Genomic DNA, 27,242 nt, shown 5'->3' with positions numbered 1-27,242 from the left:
TTGGTCCAGCGACAGTGGGTTTGTCCCCATAAGCAATGCTGTTGCCGGTGATGTCTGGTGAGGACCTGCCTTACACCAGGCCTACAAGCCCTCAGTCCAGTCTCTCTCAGCCTATTGAGGACAGTCTGAGCACTGATGGAGGGATTGTTCGTTCCTGGTGTAACTTGGGTAGTTGTTGTTGCCATCCTGTACCTGTCCCGCAGGTGTGATGTTCGGATGTACCGATCCTGTGCAGGTGTTGTTACACGTGGTCTGCCACTGTGAGGATGATCAGCTGTCCACCCTGTCTCCCTATAGCACTGTCTTAGGCATCTCACAGTACGGACATTGCAATTTATTGCCCTGGCCACATCTGCAGTCCTCATGACTCCTTGCAGCATGCCTAACCCACGTTCACGCAGATGAGCAGGGACCCTGGGCATCTTTCTTTTGGTGTTTTCCAGGGTCAGTAGAAAGGCCTCTTTAGTGTCCTAAGGTTTCATAACTGTGACCTTAATTGCCTACCGTCTGTAAGCTGTTAGTGTCTTAACGACCGTTCCACAGGTGCATGTTCATTATTGGCTGAGTTTATATTGAATGCGGTGGACTACATGGGTTTTACTCATGTTTGACTTGCACAGAGAGAATTCCTTTATATCATTTTCAAGCTGGTGTATCTGAATATGACCTATTTATCATGTAGCCTAAGCCCTAAGCTATTGTACAGTGTGCAAACTGAAGCAGAGAGCATACCATATACTTTACGAAACAACATTGGAGTATTATTGCAGGCATAGTCTTTTTTTCTACAATACATCTTTTAACTGATATTCAGACATACGTACACAGTTTCTACCTGATTACTACAAAGAAGAACACATTTTTTTTCTCAGGTGGACAACTTTGGTGCACTACAACCAAACCCATCATCGAAGGAGAGGAGCTAGCTGCGTTTGCTGTGGACTTCTACTCCCGTCTTCAGGCGGTCAACCAGGCAGCTCTCTCTGAGGGAATGTACCCGGCCAGATTGCTGGACTCCATCCAACTATTGCCCCAACAGGCCAACATGGCATCCATACTTCCCAACGCTATTGTCAATAGTAAGTACATCTTAAGCCTAGGAGACTAGGGCCCATGCCAAATCTTTTCAGCCTCCTGAGGGGGAAAAGGCGTTGTTGTTTCCTCTTCACGACTGTGTTGATGTGTGTGTGTGTGTGTGTGTGTGTGTGTGTGTGCGTGTGGGTATGTATCCATCCATGCATAGTTGTGTGTGTTTGTCTGTGTACGTAAGTTTGTATTTTTGTGTGTGTGCGTGCGAATGTGTGTGTGTTTGTCAATTAGCTATCTCAGCTTAGATTAGTCTGTTTGGCAGGTATAAGAGCCTACGGGTTCTCCTTGACCTTCAGTTTGTCTTAAAATTAAGTATTTACTCTTCATCCACATAGACAGCACCCCCATCAAATAACAGCCCATTTACGCTGATTGAGGTCTATTGGGTTCAGGTCATCACTGTTTGACAGTCTATTCCAGCCCTGGTGAAAAATGTAAGTTAACTTAAGCTAAAACGCTTTCCTCACCCATGAGACCGCACTGAGGCTTTTTAGAGAGTCGATTAAGTACAGTGAGATGTGATTCTAATGTCTATGTGTGTGTATTCATCATGATTGGTTAGATTTATAATGCTTTTCCAGTGCTCAATGCACTGTACATGGTAGGCCTAATGGGGTGAACCTCACCTCATCTCTGTATTCATCTCTGTCTTTCTGCAGAGGACATCTTCCCTTGTAAGGCGTGTGGGATATGGTACCGCAGTGAGAGGAACCTGCAGGCTCATCTGATGTACTATTGCAGTGGGAGACAGAGGGACTCAGTCTCAGACATGATGGCAGAGCAGTTAGACAGGAAGACTGGTCCCCATCACATGCCCAACGTAGGCCCCGGCCCCTACCCACACTGCAATTTAACTGGATCAGTACAGCAGGCCTTGGAGATAAACTTGAACACCCACAATGGTAAGCTGAGAGGAGAATATGTTGACATTGTTAGATTCTAAGTTCTGGTACAAATCTAGTCGGATGCCAAAAGTCAAACTAGATTTATTCAACACACTGGGCGTTGCAGCTGCAAAAGCACTCATACAATTCACAGAATCATATATTTATACCTTCCGATTAGATGGAGTCACATCCTTGTATTTCTAGGATCAACAATCAATCTCTGTTGCAGTGCAAGAACTGTGTCTGTTCCTCCTATTTATTATTATTGACCTTTATTTCAACAGAGATCACATACAGGTGAAGTGGGAAGTTTACATACACTTAGGTTGGAGTCATGAAACTTGCTTTTCAACCACTCCACAAATGTCTTGTTAACAAACTATAGATTTTGGAAAGTCGGTTAGGACATCTACTTTGTGCACAACAAGTAATTTTTCCAACAATTGTTGACAGACAGATTATTTCAATTAGAATTCACTGTATCACAATTCCAGTGGGTCAGAAGTTTACATACACTAAGTTGACTGGGCCTTTAAACAAAGTCTTGCTCCAAAAGCTTCCGACTTACCTAACATCACTGTTAAGATTAAAACTACAAGTTGGTTAACTTTGGAGACTCCTTTTGTGTCTACAGAGCTAGGTAAATCGGCTTTTAATTTCTTTTGCACCCAATGTTTGGAATAATCTCAAATACTTTTTGATTGGAAGTCCCTAGGGCAATTCAGACAGCAGACGGAAGATTTTTATTTAAAAAATGTTTTAACCTTTTATTTAACTAGGCAAGTCAGTTAAGAACAAGTTCTTATTTTCAATGACGGCCTAGGAACAGTGGTTAACTGCCTGTTCAGGGGCAGAACGACATAGTTGTACCTTGTCAGCTCAGGGATTTGGTTTCGGTTACTAGTCCAACTATTTATGTTTATCTATACTTGCCTGTTGCATATGTTGTTCTTCCAAGATGGCGTTGCAGTCAGACGTCTTTGTCTTTTGTCCTGTCGTGTCCCTTGTATATATTTTCTACATTTTTTTTCTTCGCATATATTTTTTAAATATTTTCCTAAATCTCAACTTCTAAATACTCTCCTGCAACCCGCCTCACCCAATGTGGCGTGGATCTGCTTTTTTCTAAAGTATTTATATTTAACTCCGAACTGGAATACCTCAACTGAAGCTAGCCTGCTAACTACCTACCAGCTATCAGTTAGCAAACCATTGCTAGCGGTCATCAGCTAACCTTTAGCTCAGAAAGCTCTCGCCAGCTCGTACGCGTTTCAAATCAGAGCATACCGGAACTATTTTTCTCTCCATATCCCCAAATTCCTACCACAAACTCTGAACATTTTCATATGGATCTTCGCAACTAGCTAACCGCAATCCCGGGTGACCACTCCTGGCTAGCGTTTCCATCCCGGAGCAAGCACCAATTAGCCTGAAGCTAGCCCGGCCAGGGCTCCTGTGCTACTACCGAAGTCCACTCCTGGGCTACAATATCTGGACCCCTTCTACTGCTGGTACGGGGCATTAAACCCCACCGATCCTCTACGACTGGAATACCGACATAATCTGCTCGAGGATTCCAAAAGGCCCCTCAGGCGCAACGCCCGCTGAATGCCCATTCTGCTAACCTGCTAGCTACCTAGAGCTTCTTGGAATCCTACTAACTCCACGACTGGTCTATTGATGTCACCGCACGAAGAGTCAAAAATACTTACCCCCATCACGACGTCCCCCAAAAGCTAACTTGTTAGCCCCGGTCTACTAACTGCTAGCTTGCTAACCCCGGTCTGCTAACTGCTTGCTTGCTAACCCGGTCTGCGAACTGCTAGCTTGTTTAGCCCCGGTCTGCTAACTGCTAGCTTGTTTAGCCCCGGCCTACTAACTGTTAGTGTGTTAGCATCGGCCTGCTAACTGTCTGAATCGCCGTGTTCCCAGTCAGCCCAACCACTCACTGGACCCATATGTTCACTTGGCTACGCATGCCTCTCTCTAATATCAATATGCCTCGTCCATTACTGTCCTGGTTAGTGACTACTGTCTTATTTCACTGTAGAGCCTCTAGCCCTGCTCAATATGTCTTAACAACCATGTTGTTCCACCTCCTACATATGCGATGACATCACCTGGTTTAAATGTCTCTAGAGACTATATCTCTCTCTTCATTACTCAATGCCTAGGTTTACCTCCAATATACTCACATCCTACCTTACCTTTGTCTGTACACTATGCCTTGAATCTATGCTATCGTGCACAGAAACCTGCTCCTTCTACTCTGTTCCGAACGTGCTAGATGGCCAGTTCGTATAGCATTTAGCCGTACCCTTATCCTATTTCTCCTCTGTTCCTCTGGTGACGTAGAGGTTAATCCAGGTCCTGCAGTGCCTAGCTTCACTCCCCAGGTGCTCTCATTTGTTGACTTTTGTAACCGTAAAAGCCTTGGTTTCATGCATGTTAACATTAGAAGCCTCCCTAAGTTTGTTTTACTCACTGCTTTAGCACACTCTGCCAACCCGGATGTCTTAGTCGTGTCTGAATCCTGGTTTAGGAAAACCACCAAAAACCCTGAAATCTCCATCGCTAACTACAACATTTCGCCAAAATAGAACTGCCAAAGGGGGCGGTGTTGTAATCTACTGCAAAGATAGCCTGCAGAGTTCTGTCATATTATCCAAGTCTGTACCCAAACAATTCGAGCTTCTACTTCTAAAAATTCACCTTTCCAGAAACAAGTCTCTCGCTGTTGCCGCTTGCTATAGACCTCCCTCTGCCCCCAGCTATGCCCTCGATACCATATGTGAATTGATTGCCCCCCATCTATCTTCTGAGCTTGTGCTACTAGGTGAACTAAACTGGGACATGCTTAACCCCCCGGCCATCCTACAATCCTGAACCTACCAGGTAGAACTCCAAATCCGTAAACACGGGCACCCTCATAGATGTCATCCTAACTAACTCGCCCTCCAAATACACCTCTGCTGTTTTAAATCAGGATCTCAGCGATTACTGACTCATTGTCTGCATCCGTAATGGGTCTGCGACCAAACGACCACCCCTCATCACTGTCAAACGCTCCCTAAAACACTTCTGCGAGCAGGCCTTTCTAATTGACCTGGCCGGGGTATCCTGGAATGACATTGACCTCATCCCGTCAGTAGACGATGCCTGGCTATTCTTTAAAGTGCCTTCCTCACCATATTAAATAAGCATGCCCCATTCAAAAAATGTAGAACTAGGAATAGATAAAGTCCGTGGTTCACTCCAGACCTGTCTGCCCTTGACCAGCACAAAAACATCCTGTGGCGTTCTGCATTAGCATCGAATAGCCCCCGTGATATGCAACTTTTCAGGGAAGTTAGGAACAAATATACACAGGCAGTTAGGAAAGCTAAGGCTAGCTTTTTCAAACAGACATTTGCATCCTGTAAGTACTAACTCAAAAAAGTTCTGGGACACTGTAAAGTCCATGGAGAATAAGAGCACCTCCTCCCAGCTGCCCACTGCTCTGAGGCTAGGAAACACTGTCACCACTGATAAATCCACTATAATTGAGAATTTTAATAAGCATATCTCTATGGCTGGCCATGCTTTCCACCTTTCTGCCCCTTCCCCGTTCAACTTCCCGGCACCCTCCACAACAACCCGCCAAAGTCCCCACCATTTCTCCTTTACCCAAATCCAGATAGCTGATGTTCTGAAAGAGCTGCAAATCTGGACCCCTACAAATCAGCCGGCTAGACCCTCTATTTCTAAAATGATCTGCCGAAATTGTTGCAACCCCTATTACTAGCCTGTTCAACCTCTTCTTTCGTATAGTCTGAGATTGCCAAAGATTGGAAAGCTGCCACGGTCATCCCCCTCTTCAAAGGGGGTGACACTCTAGACCCAAACTGCTACAGACCTATATCTATCCTACCCTGTCTTTCTAAGGTCTTCAAAAGCCAAGTTAACAGACAGATTAACGACCATTTCGAATCCCACCGTACCTTCTCCGCTATGCAATCTGGTTTCAGAGCTGGTCATGGGTGCATCTCAGCCACGCTCAAGGTCCTAAACGACATTGATATGAGACATTACTGTGCAGCCGTATTCATCGACCTGGCCAAGGCTTTCGACTCTGCCAATCACCACATTCTTATTGGCAGACTCGAATAGCCTGGGTTTCTCAAATTATTGCCTCGCCTCGTTTACCACCTACTTCTCTGAGTTCAGTGTGTCAAATTGGATGGCCTGTTGTCCGGACCTCTGGCAGTCTCAATGGGGGTGCCACAGGGTTCAATCCTCGGACCGACTCTCTTCTCTGTATACATCAATGATGTTGCTCTTGCTGCTGGTGATTCTCTGATCCACCTCTACGCAGATGACACCATTCTGTATACTTCTGGCCCCTCTTTGGACACTGTGTCAGCTAACCTCCAGACGAGGTTCAATGCCATACAACTCTCCTTTCGTGGCCTCCAACTGCTCGGAAACTCAAGTAAAACTAAATGCATGCTATTCAACCGATCACTGCCCGCACCTGCTCGCCCGTCCAGCATCACTACTCTGGACGGCTCTGACTTAGAATACGTGGACAACTACAAATACCTATGTGTCTGGCTAGACTGTAAACTCTCCTTCCAGACTCACATCTACAATTCAACATTAAATCTAGAATTGGCTTCCTATATCGCAACAAAGCATCCTTCAAAATGCTGCCAAACACACCCTTGTAAAACTGACCATCCTACCGATCCTCGACTTCGGTGATGTCATCTATAAAATAGCCTCCAACACTCTACTCAACAAACTGGATGCAGTCTATCACAGTGCCATCCATTTTGTCACCAAAGCCCCATACACTACCCACCATTGTGACCTGTACGCTCTCGTTGGTTGGCCCTCGCTTCATACTCGTCGCCAAACCCACTGGCTCCAGGTCATCTATAAGTCTCTGCTAGGTAAAGCCCCGCCTTATCTCAGCTCACTGGTCACCATAGCAGCGCCCATAGCATGTTCTCTAGCAGGTATATTTCACTGGTCATCCCCAAAGTCAATTCCTCCTTTGGTCATCTTTCCTTCCAGTTCTCTGCTGCCAATGACTGCAACGAACTGCAAAAATCTCTGAAGCTGGAGAGTCATATCTCCCTCACTAGCCTTTAGCACAGATCACTGCACCTGTACATAGCCCATCTGTAAACAGCCCATCTATCTACCTACCTCATCCCCATACAGTATCTATTTATTTATCTTGCTCCTTTGCACCCCAGTATCTCTTCTTGCACATTCATCTTCTGCACATCTACCATTCCAGTGTTTAATTGCTATATTGTAATTACTTCGCCATCATGGCCTATTTATTGCCTTAACTTACCTTATTTGCACTCACTATATATATACTTTTTGTTTTCTTTTGTTCTATTGTATTATTGACTGTTTTGTTTATTCAATGTGTAACTCTGTGTTCTTGTATGTGTCGAATTGCTATGCTTTATCTTGGCCAGGTCGCAGTTTCAAGTGAGAACTTGTTCTCAACTAGCCTACCTGGTTAAATAAAGGTGAAATATGTTTTTTTTTGTATTGTGCAGGGCTCATTTGTAAAATAGACATACAGTTGAAGTTGGAAGTTTACATAAACCTTAGCCAAATCCATTTAAACTCAGTTTTTCACAATTCCTGACATTTATTCCTAATAAAAATGCCCTGTCTTAGGTCAGTTAGGATCACCACTTAATTTGAAGAATGTGAAATGTCAGAATTTAAGCTTTTATTTCTTTCATCACATTCCCAGTGGGTCAGAAGTTTACATGCACTCAATTATTATTTGGTAGCATTGCCTTTAAATTGTTTAACTTGGGTCAAATGTTTTGGGTAGCCTTCCACAAACTTCCCACAATAAGTTGGGTGAATTGTGGCCCATTCCTCCAGACAGAGCTGGTGTAACTGAGTCAGGTCCTTGCTCGCAAACGCTTTTTCAGTTCCGCCCACATATTTTCTATAGGATTGAGGTCAGGGCTTTGTGATGGCCACTCCAATACCTAGACTTTGTTGTCCTTAAGCCAGTTTGCCACAACTTTGGAATTATGCTTGGGGTCATTGTCCATTTGGAAGACCCATTTGCGACCAAGCTTTAACTTCCTGACTGATGTCTTGAGATGATGCTTCAATATATCCACATAATTTTCCTACCTCATGCTGCCATCTATTTTGTGAAGTGCACCAGTCCCTCCTGCAGCAAAGAATCCCCACAGCATGATGCTGTTACCCCCATGCTTCACAGTTGGAATGTTATTCTTCTGCTTGCAAGCCTCCCTCTTTTTCCTCCAAACATAACGATGGTCATTATGGCCAAACAGTTCTATTTTTGTTTCAACAGACCAGAGGACATTTCTCCAAAAAAGTACAGTCTTTGTCCCCATGTGCACTTGCAAACCGTAGTCTCGCTTTTTTTATGGAGCAGTGGCTCCTTCCTTGCTGAGTGGCCTTTCAGGGTATGTCGATATAGGACTTGTTTTTCTGTGGATATAGATACTTTTGTACCTGTTTCCTCCATCATCTTCACAAGGTCCTTTGCTGTTGTTCTGGGATTGATTTGCTTTTCGCACCAAAGTACGTTAATCTCTAGGAGACAGAATGCGTCTCCTTCCTGAGCGGTATGATGGCTGCGTGGTCTCATGGTGTTTATACTTGAGTACTTTTGTTTGTACAGATGAACGTGGTACCTTCAGGTGTTTGGAAATTGCTCCCAAGGATGAACCAGACTTGTGGAGGTCTTACATTTTTTTTCTGAGGTCTTGGCTGATTACTTTAGATTTTCCCATGATGTCAAGCAAAGAGGCACTGAGTTTGAAAGGTAGGTCTTGAAATACATCCACAGGTACACCTCCAATTGACTCAAATTATGTCAATTAGCCTATCAGAAGCTTCTAAAGCCATGACATCATTTTCTGGAACTTTACAAGCTGTTTAAAGGCCCAGTCAACTTAGTGTATGTAAACTTCTGACCCACTGGAATTGTGATACAGTGAAATAATCTCTCTGTAAACAATTGTTGGAAAAATTACTTGTGTCATGCACAAATTAGATGTCCTAACCGACTTGCCAAAACTATAGTTTGTTAACAAGAAATTTGTGGAGTGGTTGAAAAACAAGTTTTAATGACTCCAACCTAAGTGTATGTAAACTTTTGACTTCAACTGTATACCAGCCGTCGGTAAATACGCCCAAATACAAAGTGTTATGTTAGGGGTAAATCCAAGACAATACATCACAATACCACTCTTCATATTTTCAAGCATAGTTGTGGCTGCATCATGCTATGGGTATGCTTGCCATCGGCAAGGACTAGGGATTTTGTTTTAGGATAAAAAGAAACAGAATAGAGCAGTCCACTTTCCAACAGACACTGGCAGACAAATTCACCTTTCAGCAGTACAGTAACCTAAAACTCAAGGCCAAATATACCCTGGAAGAATTGCAAGAATTTTGTGTAGATTATTGACAAAAATGAAATACATTTTAATCCCACCTTGTAGCACAACAAAATGTGAAAAAAGTACATGAGTGGAACTTTCTGAAGGCACTAACAATCTAAAATGTCTTCTTCTCCTCAGGTGTTAAGATGGAGGAGGTGGTGTCCACTGGCAGCAGTAGTATGACATGCACAGTCTGTGACCACACAGCGGACTCCCTCACCAGCCTCCAACAGCACATTCTCTCCCACCTGTCTCAGACAAGCTACCGGTGCTCCCACTGCCACTTCAGCTTCACCTCCCTCAGGGAACTGGACAAGCACCGGGAGAATCATGGACACAGCCACAGCCCACTCAGACAGCACGGTCCCAGGCAGGTAGAGACAGAGTACTCTCCCAGGGAGGGCAGTAGCGTGGAGAGGAGCCCCCAGCGGGCCATGGTGAAACAGGGGAAGGAGATCCTTCAGAGCCCAGTACTGGGTAGCATCCTTGACACCAGGACTAGTCCCAATGAGGAACTGGAGAAGATGGAGACTTTCCCAGTGAAAGCTGACCCTAACTCAGGAAGCAGGTCTAGTTTCTCCTACACCAGTGTCAAATCGGAACCCTCCAGCCCTCGCCAGGCATCCTCACCCATCCAGAACTACATGGGCCCCGCTGCTTTCCCAATGGGGCCATTCTTACCCCATTTCCCCTTCTCACAGGACATAACAGCTGCCCCCCAGGCCTCTGAGATCCTGGCTAAGATGTCCGAGCTGGTCCACCGTAGACTGAGGCATGGAGGTACTAACAACTACCTCCCTCATGTCATGTACAGCACCCTTGTCCCCAAAGGGGCCACGTGTTTCAAATGCAATATCACTTTCGGTAACTTGGACAACTACTTAGTTCATAAAAAGGACTACTGTAATAGCCGTTGGCAGCATGTGACCAAGCCACATGATTACGCCGGTGTCCTGGACAAAGTGGCTGATACAGGGAGCCCTAAAAGTGGGGATTTGGGTGGGTTGGGCAGCATGAACATGGGTCAGGGTCATCAATCTGACCACAACAGTCATTTCATGTCCCCACGCCTGAACTTGTCAGGACTGGATGTTGGGGAAGGGAAGGCACAAGTACATGCTGAGCTCACTGGTAGCGTGAAGAACCCCTCCACCCCCACCAGTTCAGATGAGAACCCTTCTATACAAGGAGATGTGACAAGTCCCAAAACATCCCAAACGCCCGAGACAGACCCTAACAAGACAACGTGCGATCCCTGTAAGATTACCTTTAGTCGTACCGAGACCTACATGGTTCACAAGCAGTATTACTGCGCCACGCGTCATGACCCACCCATGAAACGAGTGCATGGAAACAAACTGCCCGCCACCCAGAGAATGGTTCGTACGCGGAAACGGAGGAAGAACTTAGAAATTAGTGTTCCCAACCATGAACAACAGAGGCCTCCCATGAGTCATCATCCACATTACTTTGGGATAGCATCCATTGAAGGACGAGGCATGTACCAAGACCCAGGGAAGATATATGGTAACCAGTTTCACCCCAGTTACAACTTGTTTCTTGGCATGGTTCCTAAGCATCCAGAGGCTAATCTCCCTGTCACTAAATCAGCTCTGATATCTAAGTGTAACACCATAGCTCAAGATGATCAGGACAGCCCTATTGATCTTAGTAAAAAGTGTTCATCATCAAGCCCTGGCAAATTATCTACCGCTCCTAAAAGACTCACGGACTATCACGAGTGCACAGAGTGCAAGATCAGCTTCAACAAAGTGGAAGACTACCTTGAGCACAAACTGAGCTCTTGCCCCATCACTGCTCAAGATCACAAAATATCTGCGGTTGTAAAAAGAGAAGGGTTTAACAACCCAGTAGATGACAACGATACAAACCTGGAGAAATGTGTCACCAATGGAGCCAATAAGGTGTATTTTCAAATAGGTAGCACTAAGGGGGATCAGCTCGCTGTCATCAAAGAGGAAAACAGGGACCAGTGTCTGTCCCAAGAATTTAGCCCTCCATTATTTAAGAAAATTCGACGTGATGAACAGATTTCACCCTTTTATGGAATCAAGCCTGCCGACTACACCACAGGTACAGTGGTGATGCAGAGAGAGCTCAGCGAGCAGAGACAGAGCCCCAATGAAGGGAGTGAGGTGGAAAAAGAACAGCCTATGCCTGATGGCTACCAGGAAACACCAGGTGTTTTGCCCCAAAATGGCTGCCAGGAGCCTGAGAGCACAGAGAACACACTCCAGGACAACAAGCTTGTTAATTCCTATCTCCCAGACAGCCAAGTATCATCCTTGTCAGATTCAGACAGTCCTGTCAGTGTCAACCCCAAGAACAGTCCTTCCTCATCCTCGTCATCCCCAGCAGTATCTAAGACAGAGGAGGTCCTATCCTCCTGTGTGAGAAGCCTAAATGGCTCCATCCAGGCAACACAGGGTAACGTCAAATACTGCCACCCCTGTGACATCCAGTTCAACAACCTGTCCAACTTCATAACGCACAAGAAGTTCTACTGCTCGTCACACACCGCCGAGCATGTCAAATGAGTTTGGTCCGGTGCCCAGTCTCTCCTCCTAAACCTGCCTCACACAGGGTAAATGCAGCACTGCTGGTGGACAATCAAGAGTAGCAGCTCCTTCAGTTTAATAATGCAAACATGTTTGTGGGACAAAATAAATGTCATCCTTTCCCTCCTAATGTGATTTATTTATTTAATTTGAAAAATACTTCCACTGTTAAGATTTTAATTGAAAAAAAGTTATATTTAAAGCCTTGTGTCATACGCACAGAGAATTTGACTTTTGAATGCCTATTTATATATTGATTATGAAGAGAGGTACAACAAAAACTATTTGGGGCTGAAAAGCCTCAAACCCTAGTCTATCTGTACAGATTATTTTAGTATGTTTACCGTCATTAAGTGATACAAAAATACTGTTTTTGAAATTATAGGACATGTTTGTTAATCTTATATTTCAGTGTAGAACTTTGTCATGTACTTCATCTGTAAATTGTAGCTTGTATATTCATTTTAAATGTCTGATTTTACTCTGATGCAAAACTTGTTTTTAAATGTACCTCTGATTTTGTTCTCCTTTTATATCTCTATTAAAAAGTGAATTCATATTTTTATTTTGTCTGCTTTCATGAATTGTTGATAACATGTTTGAGTATTGACCATGAAGGCTGGGTGATGTGGTCATTCCAATGTCAAAAAATACAGTACATTGTTCAAATGTGTTGCTATGCATGCCTGTGTTCGGAATGAAATTCCTCAATGTTTGATATTTTTACTTTATGTGTTGTGGAAATATTAATAAAAATCTCAGGCGCAATTTGCTTTGTGATGTCTGTCTATAGTATCTCCTACCTCAAATATGCATCCTCACAATACACACATGATATTACATCACCACCTAGTGGGTGTATATTGAATAGATATAACATTTTTTAATGCTTGTTCTATCTGCATACCAAGGATACTCATGACTGACTTGGACATCACTTCTATGCATGCTAATATCTACAGGGGGCTTTTGGCTATTTCAAAATGCTGAGTAATTTATGTTGAAGGAAAGGGAAAAATAAATTCAACAATGTTCTGCAGTCTGACCATTCCATTTGGCTTAGTAAGGGTTGAATGTCCTCATGGTATTTGATACTTTGATTTCACAGCCTCAGCCTACATTACAGTGCAGAATTCAATATATATAACCTGAAATATCTAGCAAGAACACTAATTTAGTTTTTGCAACAAAAAGTTTGTTTTTGCAACATGTCATGTACTACAAGATATGGGAGTTTTACAAACATGTAATTTACAGAAGCATTATAAAGTGTCATACAAAATGTATTACAAAGTCTTTCTTTCACCTGTCCATCTCCTCATTTGAAGTCCATGCTGTCACTGTCACTTGTCCACTCAAGCTTAACATTGTCATCTATCACCCACCGGGTGCCCTTGGAGAATCCCTCAATGAACCTGACATCTTGATAAGCTAATTTCCTGACGATGGCTCACTGCTCTTTTTACTAGGCGACTTTAACCGCCCGACGTTTGCCTTCAACTAATTTCTTTCCCCTCCTTGCCTTTTTTGGCCTCACCCTTTCCCAATCCCCTCCAATTCACAAGGCAGGCAATATGCTTGATCTTTACTTGAGGTTGTTTGCCTACTAATTTCACTTCAACCCCCCTCTGATCACTACTTTGTTTCCTTTTCTGTCTACCTTTCCTGCAACCCTAGCCACTCAGCGTCTTCCCAGACGGTCATGCGCTGTCACAATCTTCTCTCTCTCGACGACTGGTCCCAGGTTGGCGACATCCGCTCCTCATTCACTCAGCCTATTAGGTCCACTGGTCCCACTCTCACAGAACTAACCTATGCCTGGACCTCTTTCTCCCCTCTCTCCAGATGAAATCCTGCAACTAGTGAGGTCTGGCGACCCGACAGAGCGGGTCACTCAACACCATCTCCTCCTCCCTACTCCAGACCATCTCTGGAGGCCTTCTCCCATTCCTCACTTCCCTCATCAACTCATCCCTGACCACTGGCTGCATCCTCTCTGAATTTAAAATGGCTCGAGTCGCTCCCCCCTCAAGAAACCAACACAACTTACTGTATCTGGACGTCAACAACAATAGACCTTTATCCCTTCTTTCTTTTCTTTCCAAAACAATTCAGAGTACTTTCTCTGATCACCTGAGGACTTATCTCTCTCAGAACAATCTTCTTGACCCTAACCAATCAGGCTTCAAGATGGGTCACTCAACCCAGACTGCTCTCCTCTGTGTCACGGAGGCTCTCTGCACTGTCAACGCTGACTCTCTCTCCTCTGTCCTCATCCTCCTAGATCTATCTGCTGCCTTCAACACTGTGAACCATCAGATTCTCCTCTCCACTGTCTCAGGGCTGGGGGTTTGACTCTCCTCTCTGCCAAAGCTGACTCTCTCTCCTCTGTTGTCATCCTCCTAGATCTCTCTGCTGCCTTCAACAGCTTGAACCATCAGATCCTCCACTCCACCCTCTCAGGCCTGGGCGTCTCAGGCTCTGCACACTCTTGGATTGCATCCTACCTGGCAGGCCGCTCCTACCAGGTGACGTGGAGAGGATCTGTGTCTGCACCACGTACTCTCACTACTGGTGTCCTCCAGGGCTCGGTTCTTGGCCCTCTCCTCTTCTCTCTATAAACCAAGACACTCTGCTCCATCATATCCTCACATATCCTCATATCATTGCTATGCGAATGACAGTCAACTACTTTTCTCCTTCCCCCCTTCTGACACCCAGGTGGCGACATGCATCTCTGCGTTCCTGGCAGCTATCTCATCTTGCATGTTGGCCCACCACGCTCAAATTCGACAGAACTGCACTTCCTCCCTGGGAAGGCCTGCCCGCTCAAAGACCTCTCCATCATGGTTGACAACTCCACATTGTCACCCTCCCAGAGTGCAAAGAACCTTGGCATGACCCTGGACAACACCCTGTCGTTCTCTACAAATATCAAAGCAGTGACTCGCTCCTGCAGGTTCATGCTCTACAACATCCGTAGAGTTCGACCATACCTCACACAGGAATCGGTGCAGGTCCTAATCCAGGCACTTGTCATCTCCCGTCAGGACGACAGCCCCTCTGGTTTTCAACCTTCTCAAGTTCTCCCATGTCACCCTGTTCCTCCACACAATTCACTGGCTTCCAGTCAAAGCTCGCATCTACTCCAAGACCATGGTTCTTGCCTACGGAGCAGCAAGAGGAACTTCCCTCCCTATCTTCAGGCTATATTCAAACCCTTCACCCCAACCCGAGCATTCTGTTCTGCCACCTCTGGTCTCTTGGCCCACCCACCCCTACGGGAGGGCAGCTCCCGCTCAGCCCAGTCCAAGCTCTTCTCTGTCCCCGAGTCCGATAAAATATAGAATTTTGGCGTTTACAACTATAGCCCATAGAAACGCATTGAATATATTGAAAAAAAGACAGTCGAAAAATATATCATAAGGAATAAGGTTTAGAAGTGTCTGTCCTACAGTACTAGGAAATATAAAATATAAGAAAGCTCAGAAAAAAAATAATATTTTTACACATATTTATCCCCACATTTTGGGGGGCACAAAATTACCTCCGTACTTTCATTTGCTTGTATAGGTTATCTTCAGACGAGTCCCGTGACACTTGTGGGGGACCTAGAGCAAAACGGTGAACACCGTCGTGTTTGTGAGAGTCTCCCCTTTCCATAGAGTGGTCATAATAGTTCAGGCGCTACAGTCGTTTTTGTGAGAAGACCGATTTTGGGGATGTCTAAAGGTCTGACATCTTCCAGATGCAAAAGGCCAACATGGGTGAATGCGTTAGATTGATGGGGACTTTTTTTTATTATGTTACTCAGTTTGATGCATGGGTGAATACACTAACTGTAAATCGCTCTGGATTAGAGCATCTGCCAAATGACTAAAATGTCAAATGTAGGCTCCTGTTGCTGATGATCACAGGGGCAGTGCCCACTTTGACCACTAAGTGTCCCTGAAGCACTAATATCACAGATGGAGTTAATTATCAACAGTACTTTGATTTAGATTTTATTAGGATTGTTTCTAGCCCAAGGGCTAGTCTTTCAATAGTCCTTAAGAAATGTAATTTTAAAAAACATCACAAAAACACAAAACAAGATCCACATTCCTATTACCTATACATATGAGGTACACCCCCCCCCCCCAGCCTACTCCCACCCACATACCTCATGTGCACATATTAATAAATAATACAACATATTACAATAACCTCTTAGACCCACTATATTCATTGAAGACATTTTGCAATTGAATCTCTTTAAAAAAACTTTTTGGAACTTTCTGGCAAGGAGTTCCAGTATTTCACTGCCCTGAAACTACAAGCTATTTTGCCAAGCTATAATTTTGTTTTTGGTGGTCTATAGGTGGTCTTGGTTCTGCTCTGTGTGTTACGAGTTTGTTTTTGACCATATCCAGTTTATCATATATATAGCGCTTGGTCTTTCAGAGTGGTGAATTTGATGTACATGGACTTTTTGTAATGCTGAACATATTTACTCTCCCTGATAGATTTTTCTTAATGTTGTCTTGTATCAGATTAACATGGCTCTGGTCTGCCACACAGATCTCTTGTTTGACTAGACTTTCTCATCACAAAGCTAAGCAGAGAGACTTTATACAAAACTGTTCTCTGTAATATATTTCTCATCACACAGACTAGTCGACTAGGTCTATGTCAAAGAAAAGCTGTGGCAGCACAGGCTGCTAAGGAAAAACATGTCCATCTTGTCATAGCGCTCCTGGAGACACCAGGCTGTTCATTCTCCATCATTTAACATAATACATTTTTGTTTTACATTGTATTTATTGGTTGTTGTATTGTTGTGATCAGGGCATCCTTGGGAGTGACAACATGGTCTCAATGGGTTTTCCCTGAATAAATAAATAAAGAACAATAATGGTAATAAAAAATGGTTTTATTCTACCCTTACAGAATAACCACATGATTTGTATTTGTTAGGGATCCCCATTAACGTTAGCTGCTGACTCTTCCTGGGGTCCAAACACAATAAGGCACTTACATTATATATAAACAAAATATAAAACAGTACATCATATAACATTATTACACCTCTACATATCTACAATACAAAATGTTTAATACCAACATACAACAATATTACAATGTATGTGTGTGTAGAGTGCGTGTGCTAGTGCCTGTGTGCGTATGCATGTTGTGGCAACCCGGGGGCCAGCACGGAGCTACAAAGGAAGGAGCAGGACCATGGTCAGCTCTACAGGGATAGAGAGGCCAAGGTGAGTCAACACCATGGACAGCTCTACAGGGATAGAGAGGCCAAGGTGAGTTCACACCATGGACAGCTCTACAGGGATAGAGAGGCCACGGTGAGTTCACACCATGGACAGCTCAACAGGCACCAACAGGGGCTGGTGATTCAACGGCTGGTGATTCAACACCATGGAGGGCACTACAGGGATAGAGAGGCCAAGGTGAGTTAACACCTATAACAGCATCTTCCTTGTCCTTCAGGAGGCAGTCCCAAAGCTTACCCAAGCCATGCTCCGGCTGGACCAAATGGCAGAACCAGGCAAGGTGGCCCCCTTTCTGGCTGGAGAAGTCCAAAGGGCCTGTAGGGACTTGGCACTGGCGGACGTCGACAACTATGTTGCTCTGAAAACTGTCATCTGGACAATTATGGGCAAAACATACCAACCCGGGCCCAACGGTTCCACTCCTGGGCCTATGATGGCCACCCCCGGTAAGACCTCTAATGTGGTGACAGGTAGCCTAGTGGTTAGACCCATTGGACTAGTAACCGAAAGGTTGCAAGATCAAATCCCCGAGCTGACAAGGTACAAATCTGTCGTTCTGCCCCTGAGCAGGCAGTTAACCCACTGTTCCTAGGCCGTCATTGAAAATAAGAATTTGTTCTTATTAACTGACTTGCCTAGTTAAATAAAGGTTAAAAAAATTGCACTTTCACACCTGGACAAAAGGAACACCTGTGTGAGAATGCTATTCATTGACTACAGCTCAGCGTTCAACATCATAGTGCCCTCAAAGCTCATCCCTAAGCTCATCCCTAAGTTTAGGACTGATCACTTCCCTCTGCAACTGGATCCTGGACTTCCCGACGAGTCGCCCCCAGGTGGTAAGGGTAGGTAACAACACATCTGCCACAATGATCCTTAACACGGGGGCCCCTCAGGGGTGCACGTTCCGTCCCCTCCTGTACTCCCTGTTCACTCATGACTGCATGGCCAGGTACGACTCCAACACCATCGTTAAGTTTGTCGATGACGCAACAGTGATTACCGACAACGTTGAGACTATAGGGAGGTCAGAGACCTGATCGTGTGATGAAAGGACAACAACCTGTCCCTCAATGTGATCAAGACAAAGGAGATGATTGTGGACTACAGGAAAAGGAGGACTGAGCACGTCCCCATTCTCCTCGACGGTGCTGCAGTGGAGCAGGTTGAGAGCTTCAAGTTCCTTAGTGTCCACATCACCAACAAACTAACATGGTCCAAGCACACCAAGACAGTCGTGAAGAGGGCACGACAAAACCTATTCCCCCTCAAGAGACTGAAAAGATTTGGCATGAGTCCTCAGATCTTCAAAAGGTTTTACAGCTGCACCATCGAGAGCATCCTGACGGGTTGCATCACTGCCTGGTATGGCAACTGCTCGGCCTCCGACAGCAAGGCACTACAGAGGGTCATGCGTACGGCCCAGTACATCACCGAGGCCAAGCTTCCTGCCATCCAGGACCAGACGGTGTCAGAGGAAGGCCCTAAAAATGTTCAAAGACTCCAGCCACCCTAGTCATAGACTGTTCTCTCTGCTACCGCACTGCAAGCAGTACCGGAGTGCCAAGTCTAGGTCCAAGAGGCTTCTAAACAGATTCAACCCCCAAGCCATAAGACTCCTGAACATCTAATCAAATGGCTACCCAGACTATTTGCATTGATTTCCTGCTGATTTTGTACATTTGCCCACTGACAAAGAAATGGTCAGTCTGTAATTTTAATGGTAGGTTTATTTGAACAGTGAGAGAGAGAGTAACAACAAAACAATCCAGAAAAACACGTCAAAAATGTTATAAATTGATTTCCATTTTAATGAGGGAAATAAGCCACTTTCACTATTAGCTCTACTTTAGCAGTGATTGATAGCTCCTGCTATGAACATCACCAGCTTTCTCTTATCTATGTATACCATATCGCCGCCCACCAGCCACGTAACCCCCGGTCTAGATGCTCCTACCCATCTCTCCCTTCAACCTGTATCTCCCTAGACCTGGATCCACCCTCACTGCTTCAGCATATGACACCCTTCTCACCACTCTCACTTGGTGCACCTACACTGCAACATTGCCTGACACCCACCATATGGGTACATAAACCCTCACATAATAACTCATATATCATATGGTTACTTTATTTGGCATTACCCTGTCCTTGAAGTGTAACAGAATAGACAGGCTATCTAACCCTAATTCCACCCATTGTAGCTTGCAAATCTTTGAATATTCACTAGAATGTTGTCGCTTTCCTCTTTAGTGCTAACACTCACAGGCACTCCCTCCTGTTATCACCCATTTAATCCACTGCTTCCCTGCTTGATCAGTCCAGCTGCTCGACACCACTTCACACTTCCCTATTTGTTTCACTCTGTGAGACGTTTCCCTCTGCACAATGTCCTTACACAACAACAAGCTCCATCTCTTAACACTTTAGCATTGACAACTTCAATGAAACTATGGTGTTCTTCCTCAAACGTCATTTTCAGCCTCCTCTGTGCCTCCATAGACCGCTAGCTCCCCTTCACATTGATCCCGGAGTCCCGAACAGTTCTAGGTTCATCTCCTGATGTTTATTGTCCTGGTTTAGACCTAGCTATGCTGAAGACTTCTTCCCCGGGAGTTCTAACAGAAACGTGTAGCTAGTTTCCACACTGCCATCTAGTGTGTAGGAGAAGGGTTGATGACAGTAGGGAAGAAATGGTTGGGTAAAGAAATCGCTTGAGGACTCGGAGCAGCTAGCTGGATCCGTTAGTCATTCGTCGAGTCAAGTTCGAAGACAAACTCGTTAGCTAGCTAAGTATTAGCAGGCTAGTAGTAGTAGTAGTAGCTCTGTTAATGTCATGGAATTGCTGTGAATCTCTGGTAGGTAGCTAGGTATTCGTTAGTTTAGCCAGCTAGATAGCTACCTGTTTGTACAGATATGTCATAATTTGCTAAGACTTTGTCGGTATGCTAATTTTGGTTAGCTAGCTAGCTAGCTGACTAGCTAACCTTAACATTGTTAATTAACGTTACCTAGCAGGCCAGAAGTAACGTTAGGTGCTAGAATGGTAGCTAGTTAGCCAGGAACTAGCTGCAGTTACGTTAGCTGTGTGGATTATGTTAGGGTGGGTGTCTGACCCATAATGTGAATATGCCTCTTGTGGTTTAACAGGATATGGCAGAGTTGAGATGCCGGAAAACAGTGGTAAAGGAGGGAGAAGAGGAGGAACACCAGCAATGTGAATCTGAACCTTGCTCAGAGAATTTTACAAGTAACCAACCACACTCAATAGGTGTCAACTGTAGGCCTGCATGGTTTGGTGACAGCCAGGAAATAAATATATGTGGGTGAAGTTGTAATGTATTCCTTTTCTTTTACCAGTGGACAAGGTTAGTCTGAAGGAGAAGTGTTCAGAGGACACAGATGGAGCTACCTGTGGGGTTCAGGAGAAAGAGAAGGAAGATGAAGAGGAGAAGGATGAAGATAAAAAGGAGGAGGCAGACAGTCAGAAGCCCTCTCCTGTCAAAAGAAACCGGAGCGCCTGCAGATGTGAGTGGATCTCTTGTTATTTTCTCGCAGTAAGGGTAGGGATGGAGCCTCTCACTGATGAATCTCTTTCACCAGATTCTTCCTCCAATGCTTATGTGCAGATAGCCTGGGGACAAGGTTACTCACTGACTGACACAATCACACAGTAAAAGACGTGCGTTGAGTAGTGTGTGACTTTTGTCTGACAGTAACGTGATGCTCAAACGTACTCTACCCCCACTCCGCAGCGGTTATGCTTCAGAGTCTAGTGAAGCTGTTCTTCGGATGCCTGGCAGCAGTTACATGTGGCATGATGTATGCAGTGTATCTCTACACCTACCACGAGAGGAAGTTCTGGTTTTCTAGCAGACAGGTGGGTAGCGCTTGCCTGGGTACTAGTCTGTGTTACCATTCCACTCCTTACCACGCCACACTTGCATGACAAGGAGTAGCAAGGAGTGGAATGATAGCCTACAGACTAGTAACCAGGCTAGGGTAGCGCTTGGTCTTCCCCAATCCATTTCTCTCTCTCTCTCGCTCTCTCTCTCTCTCTCTCTCTCTCTCTGATACATCGTTAGATAATGGCCAGGTGTTAACAGAAATATGAACAGTGCTTACCCTGCCTTTGTGTTTATTTTGTTTCAGGAGCTGGAACGGGAAATCACCTTCCAGGGTGGCAGTGGACTCTACTATTACTACTACAAACACATGTTGACAGCACCCTCCTTTGAAAGAGGTAATAGTCTAATCTTTCCCCAAACAAACCAGTATCCAATACAAATCAGTGGTTTTGATATCCAAACCTGAGACAACCTGTCTCACCCAGTCACGGTTATACTGTAACACTATCATATGTTGCCATACTGTTACTACATCTAAGGTTTTCAGTCATCTTATTATCTCTGTGTTATGTATTTGTTGATTTTCTGCTTTAGGGATATACGAGCTGATGAGAGACAACAGGACTGTGTCTGGTCAGACCATCAATGCAGTGGAACGCCTGTCTCTGTACCCAGAGCTTATTACTAGCCTGCTCTATAGAATCACAGGAAGCCAGGTCAGTGCACCACCTAGAGATCATCTCTTTCCCTTGATCAAAAAGATCTGACATGAACTTGTGGTTTTTGGCTGCATGGAAACTTGCGTTAGTTGACGTGCTGCCTACCCACATCCTGCAGTCTTATCAGCCATAAAGATGCTAGTGATGTACTCTGTGTGTCTGACTGGTAGGGTTTCCTCCACCCTGCAGGATGTAATAGAGCCAGTATACTTCTACATCGGGGTGGTGTTTGGCCTCCAGGCTGTCTACGTCACTGCCCTCTTCGTGTCCAGCTGGGTGATGAGTGGCACGTGCGTGGCTGGCATACTGGCTGTGGCCTGGTATGTTATCAACCGGTGAGTGGGAGATGGACACACTATCAGACACAATGTGTGTGTCCCAAGTGGCACCCTATTCCCTTTATAGTGTGCACTACTTTTGACCAGGGCCTTTCCGATACAGGCAATGGGGACATTGTCCTGCTTTTTCCAGAGGTGTGCACTTGTACCCTCCCTATCATGGATTTATTCATTGTTCATTCATTGTCTCCCCAGACCAGACACAACCAAAGTGGATTATGCCATTCCACTGCGGGACAACTGGGCCTTGCCTTACTTCTCTTGCCAAGTTGCAGCCTTAACAGGATTCCTGAGTAATAACATTAACTCAGCCTCAGAGGTGAGCTACCTTTGCATGTTACCTCAAAAAAACACCTAGGTCATTGGAGTGAGGGAGAGGGATAGAGTGAGACATTCTGTGTATTGCTTTCAATGAAATTGATTTAAAAGCTGTGAGCTCATCGTTATGTGTGGGATATAGGGAATATGGATATTTGAAGTTTGTGTTTCATCATACCACCTGTGGGTTTTTCCCACGATGGCTCTCCTCTCTGTGCTGTAGATGTTCTGTTACCTCCTGATGAGTGCCACCACCTTCACCTTCATCCTGGTGTGGGAGCACAGCCACTACGTGCTCTTCATCCAGGGCCTGGCCCTGTTCCTGCTCGACTCCTTTGACCTGGTGCCGTCCCGCAAGGTACTTACTTACTGCCCTCCAAAGTTATTGGGATATTATCTCATTTTGAAGACCTACATGCTGACTTCCGTCTTCATGGTTGTTATAGATGATACATTTGCTGAAGGAAATTTCGGTAGGCTAAAATGTCATAGTATTCAGTCAATTGGATATAGACTCAGTGTCTCTTTCTGTCTCTCTGTGTGATTGACAAGATGGCTGACATTCACAAGGTGTACCTGAGCTCTCTCTTCCTGGCCTACGTCCTCCAATTCCAGAACCCAGCCCTGCTCAGCTCTCCTTTGCTCAGCCTCCTCATCAGCTCAGTGCTAGCGAGGTACTTCCAGGTAGAGAGAGCTTCTGACTTACTCTGTGAAACCAAATGGCAGTGAGGCTTTGGAGCTGTAAGTTAGCTTCCACCTTGCACGCAAAATGATGAAATATTGAACATCCGCTACCGTTCGCACATGGGGGGAACGTTTGATTGAAGCATAAGGTGTAAATTAGGCTTAATAAGATGATGGAAGCTGCTAATGTTAGATAATCAGAGGTTTCTTTGGCAGTTGCCACAATCGCTTTCAAATGTTATCTGTGGTCTTGTTTTCAGCAAAACATGAAGATGGGCCCCCTAGTGGCCAGACTGATGAAGCTCTTTCTGCATTTCTACCTTTGCTTCACCACCGGGATCACCTTCAGCTATGTGGCCAAGGTGAGAGTCCCTGAGTTTTGGTTCAGTTTCATCAATATTGTAACATTGTTGGAAATATGGGAGTGTTCCCCCTCTGGATGTGTATTGGAAAGGAAATTGCAATGTCTGATTAACAATCACACAACATGTTGTAGTAGATGGGATTTGAGTTGGAAAATCAACATTTTCATGTAATATGCATCTAATTTGATTTCCAGCGACTAATGCCAGTCAGAGAGAGTGATTTCATTTTGAAATTTCTTGAAGTGAAATTCGGACTCAACACAACAACGTGAGTTGTAACACTTTCTAACATACAACTGACCCAAATATTTGGCATTCAGCGATAAGACAACGATAAGATAATTCTAGTGTGAAGTCTTATTGTAGTAATATTAAGTGTTCAATCATAATGTTAACTAGCAATGAACAACAGTAAATATTAAAATGTTGATGAAAATATTGAATGGTTTCTCTTCCTCAGAGACTTTGTGACTAACCGGCTCCTGTGTCAAGAATGCTTCCAGACCCCCAGTCAGGACTTTTTCCTGCGGCTGACCCAAGCATCAGTCCTGCCTTTTTACCTACTGGTCCTCCTTATCTGTCTCATATCAACACTGCAGACCATCTACAGGAGGCTCAGGTTAGAAACTACACATAGCTGTTGTTTTGTGTTCTCATAATGTGGTCGATTTGAAATACAAGAACCTTCATATGGCCATTCAGTCATTTTTGTGTCTCCATGGTGATAGTGGTGAGCCAATGAAAATGAACCTCAGACTCGAAGATGGACGAATAGGAGAGCAACCCGAGGTCATCTACCATGTTTTCCACACAATGCTGTTCGGGGCTCTGGCTATGGTCTTTGAGGGGTATGTTCCTAAATGTTTCAGGTTTACTTGCTATAACCTTTCAGACATGAAAACAAATGGCTGTCATTGTTCACATGTGGTGTTCTCCCACAGGATGAAGTATTTGTGGACCCCATACGTCTGCATGTTCACAGCGTTTGGCGTGTGTTCTCCAGAGCTCTGGGTGACTTTGTTCAGGTGGCTGAGGCTGAAGTCCATCCACCCTGTGGTACTGGTGAGAGAGGCATTTTCCATTCAATTGTCTCCAATCACCATAACCTCTACGCTTTGAGTGTGGACATGCCTCCGTCTCCATATTCATAGCTAACAAATCGATTCGAGAACACCAAACAGTCCCTTTACAAGTCAGAATGTTGAATACATTTTATTTGAACTTACTCTACTGGTTGTCAGCTGATTTCGTCCTTATGCAGTTGGAAATGTGAGACAAAATATTCCCAGGAAAGTATTACTTAACCGACTTGAAAACGCATATGTGGGCCGCTGTGTGTGGCTGTCACGGTTTGTTCATCACATGAGGCACGCTCACACGATGTAAATACATGCTGCGTGCATACTAGCCGATCGCGTGCAGGTGTTTACATGGTTATGTGCATGTGTCAGGTGATGGAAATCTCTGTGCAGTACCAGTGTCTTGAAAAGTCAGGTTAATAATAGATATTTATTCTCAAATTTCCAGAGGTTTAAGGGCCAACTGCAGAGACAACCAGTAGAGTAAGTTCATATGTAATTTTATTCTGTTTGTAAGAGGAAGTTTTCCAAGCAATTGTATTGCTTTGTTTCAGACTGTGATACCTTGCTATCACAGTCTGTTTTAGGCTACAAGCACCATATCTGTTCATAATGTAAAAGTATAGCATTCATCTTTTGCTGCTTGTTTTACCCAAACAGGCCTTGATATTGAGCACAGCAGTTCCAACCATCATTGGATTCAGTTTATGGAGAGAGGTGAGGTTTGCAATATATGCTTTGGAACTTTAACAATTAAGGTGACATTTGTAACATGTTAAATTGGCATAACCCTCTGCCCTTCTTTCAGTACTTTCCCCGTGTCATAGCAGAACTATCAGAGCTGCAGGAATTCTATGACCCAGACACAGTCGAGCTGATGAACTGGATAAAGTGTGTAATCTGCCTCATTGCCTCTCACACAGATCATTTAATACGGACTTGAGGGTTACACAGTACATTCTTACTGAGGGTTCTGACCCACCAACCCATTTCTGCCTCCCTCCCTCTTTTTCTTTCCGTCCCGCCTCTGTTCCTCTCTTTCCTCTCCAGGACCCATGCCCCGATGGCAGCAGTGTTTGCGGGCAGCCCACAGCTGTTGGGTTCGGTGAAGCTGTGCTCAGGTTGGACTGTGACCAGTCTGCCTCTCTACTCAGACATTGACCTGCTGAGGAGGAGTGAGGATGTGAGTAGGGCTACCTGAATCATATGGTATGGTGTGCACTTAGTAGAGTAGACGCAAACAGGAGAAAACATTATGATAGGACAAATATTATTAATCCTACAGGTTAAAACAAAATCTCCCCCTGAAACATGGGATAGCTGTTTTCCCTAGTCATTAGTTTTTTCCTTCTGTCAATCCCCCCATTTGAAACCTTGTGTTTTGCGTCAAATAGACATACCAGGTGTATGCAATGAGGTCTGCGGAAGATGTCTACAAGATTCTGTCTTTGCACAAGACGAGCTACGTGATTATCGAAGAGTCGCTGTGCAACGAGTTGAGTCATACCAAGGGCTGCAGGATCAAAGACCTGCTGGATATCGCCAACAGCCATGTGAGTATTATGAACACCACTCCCTGCAACATTATACCAGGCACACACACACTTTGACGATAAGCAGTCAATTGTTACAGTACATAACGACGCTCTGAGAAATATAGCCTATATACATGATTGCGTTCTTGCACATGACTGTTTTTTCTTGCGTTGACTGTTGCCCTCCTTCCTCCACCAGGTGGTGTATGACAAAGGCGAGATGTACTCTTTCTCCAAACACGGGCGATTCTGTCATGAGATAAAGATGAACTACTCGCCCTACACAAACTACTTCTCAAGGGTTTTCTGGAACAGGTCCTATCACGTCTACAAAGTCAACTCTGTCATCTCCTTCCAGTATTGAAGACAGCTCAGCTTCAGCCTAACTACTGAGACAAGACTTTCTTCTGTCTCTGCAGTGTCTGTTACCATAGTTGGATGCAATACAACCCCTTCGCAGTTGGTACCCGTAAAATCCGTGGAAGCGTGTTGATTGAATATTCAGTCCCCTTGACATTCTACTGGGAGTGTAAATTGTCTTGATATTCTGCACAGTAACAAATCACACGTGTAACAGAGTGAGATCCATGATGAGAACATTTCAGTTGGTCCCCCAATTATTGCATGTCAGATAAGTGGTCAAACTCTTAATGAATAGTTAGGGGCGAAGTTCACAAATGCCATGTGAGTCATAGTACTGTATTTTGTTTTCCAAAACACTAATTACTGTGATGTCTTGAGTGAAAGTAAAGCACACGTGCATGTAAGGGAGACAGGTCCACTATTCTCTTGTCATTATTTACCTCTTAATATTGAATCACATGCAGTGCATATGTGTTTTAACAGTTGAAGTTTGCTGCTTTGCGTCTTAGGATGTATTTGCCTGCACACACCCGTTTCTTCTGTATGATGTAAAAGGGAAGGGGCGGATAAGGTTGACCAGAGCTCACTCTTAAGCCTTTTGGCAAGGTTCTCCAATTTGACCCATGGGTGGATGTATTTGGCCCCCCCAAGTTTTCTGAGAGAAAAAAAAAGTATTCAGACCACTTGACTTTTTCCACATTTTGTTACATTTCAGCCTTA

At 44.6% G+C, this 27,242-nt stretch overlaps 2 protein-coding genes across 3 annotated transcripts in view; both read left to right on the top strand.

Moving 5' to 3' along the window:
- Positions 1–12,771, top strand: part of LOC109906944 (zinc finger protein ZFPM2-like) — a 116,822-nt gene extending 104,051 nt beyond the window's left edge. The window contains exons 6-8 of the mRNA XM_031793808.1: positions 873–1,079; positions 1,749–1,991; positions 9,563–12,771. Of these exons, the coding sequence (XP_031649668.1) occupies positions 873–1,079; positions 1,749–1,991; positions 9,563–11,982 (2,870 nt within the window). The 3' untranslated portion in view covers positions 11,983–12,771. The remainder of the gene's footprint in view (positions 1–872; positions 1,080–1,748; positions 1,992–9,562) is intronic.
- Positions 12,772–19,911: 7,140 nt separating this feature from the next.
- On the top strand, positions 19,912–26,938 carry LOC109907647 (dpy-19 like 4). Of its 2 annotated transcripts, XM_020505736.2 has the most exons (20): positions 19,935–20,131; positions 20,424–20,523; positions 20,634–20,801; positions 21,029–21,153; positions 21,426–21,516; positions 21,716–21,837; positions 22,030–22,175; positions 22,374–22,497; positions 22,720–22,854; positions 23,049–23,180; positions 23,441–23,542; positions 23,740–23,813; positions 24,006–24,164; positions 24,274–24,393; positions 24,487–24,607; positions 25,285–25,341; positions 25,433–25,515; positions 25,675–25,807; positions 26,019–26,177; positions 26,359–26,938. In XM_020505736.2, exons 1-20 carry the CDS (start codon positions 20,105–20,107, stop codon positions 26,521–26,523), a joined length of 2,343 nt encoding a protein of 780 aa, XP_020361325.1. In that variant the 5' UTR covers positions 19,935–20,104; the 3' UTR covers positions 26,524–26,938. The 2 variants fall into 2 exon arrangements, with proteins under 2 accessions (XP_031649667.1, XP_020361325.1); XM_031793807.1 differs by having other exon boundaries at positions 19,912–20,131; positions 24,274–24,607.
- Positions 26,939–27,242: the final 304 nt, after the last annotated feature.

Source organism: Oncorhynchus kisutch, linkage group LG17 (genome assembly GCF_002021735.2).
Source record: "Oncorhynchus kisutch isolate 150728-3 linkage group LG17, Okis_V2, whole genome shotgun sequence".
NCBI lineage: Eukaryota > Metazoa > Chordata > Actinopteri > Salmoniformes > Salmonidae > Oncorhynchus > Oncorhynchus kisutch.
The sequence above is the reverse complement of the archived record's forward strand: the minus strand, read 5'-3'. Positions and strand labels throughout refer to the sequence as shown.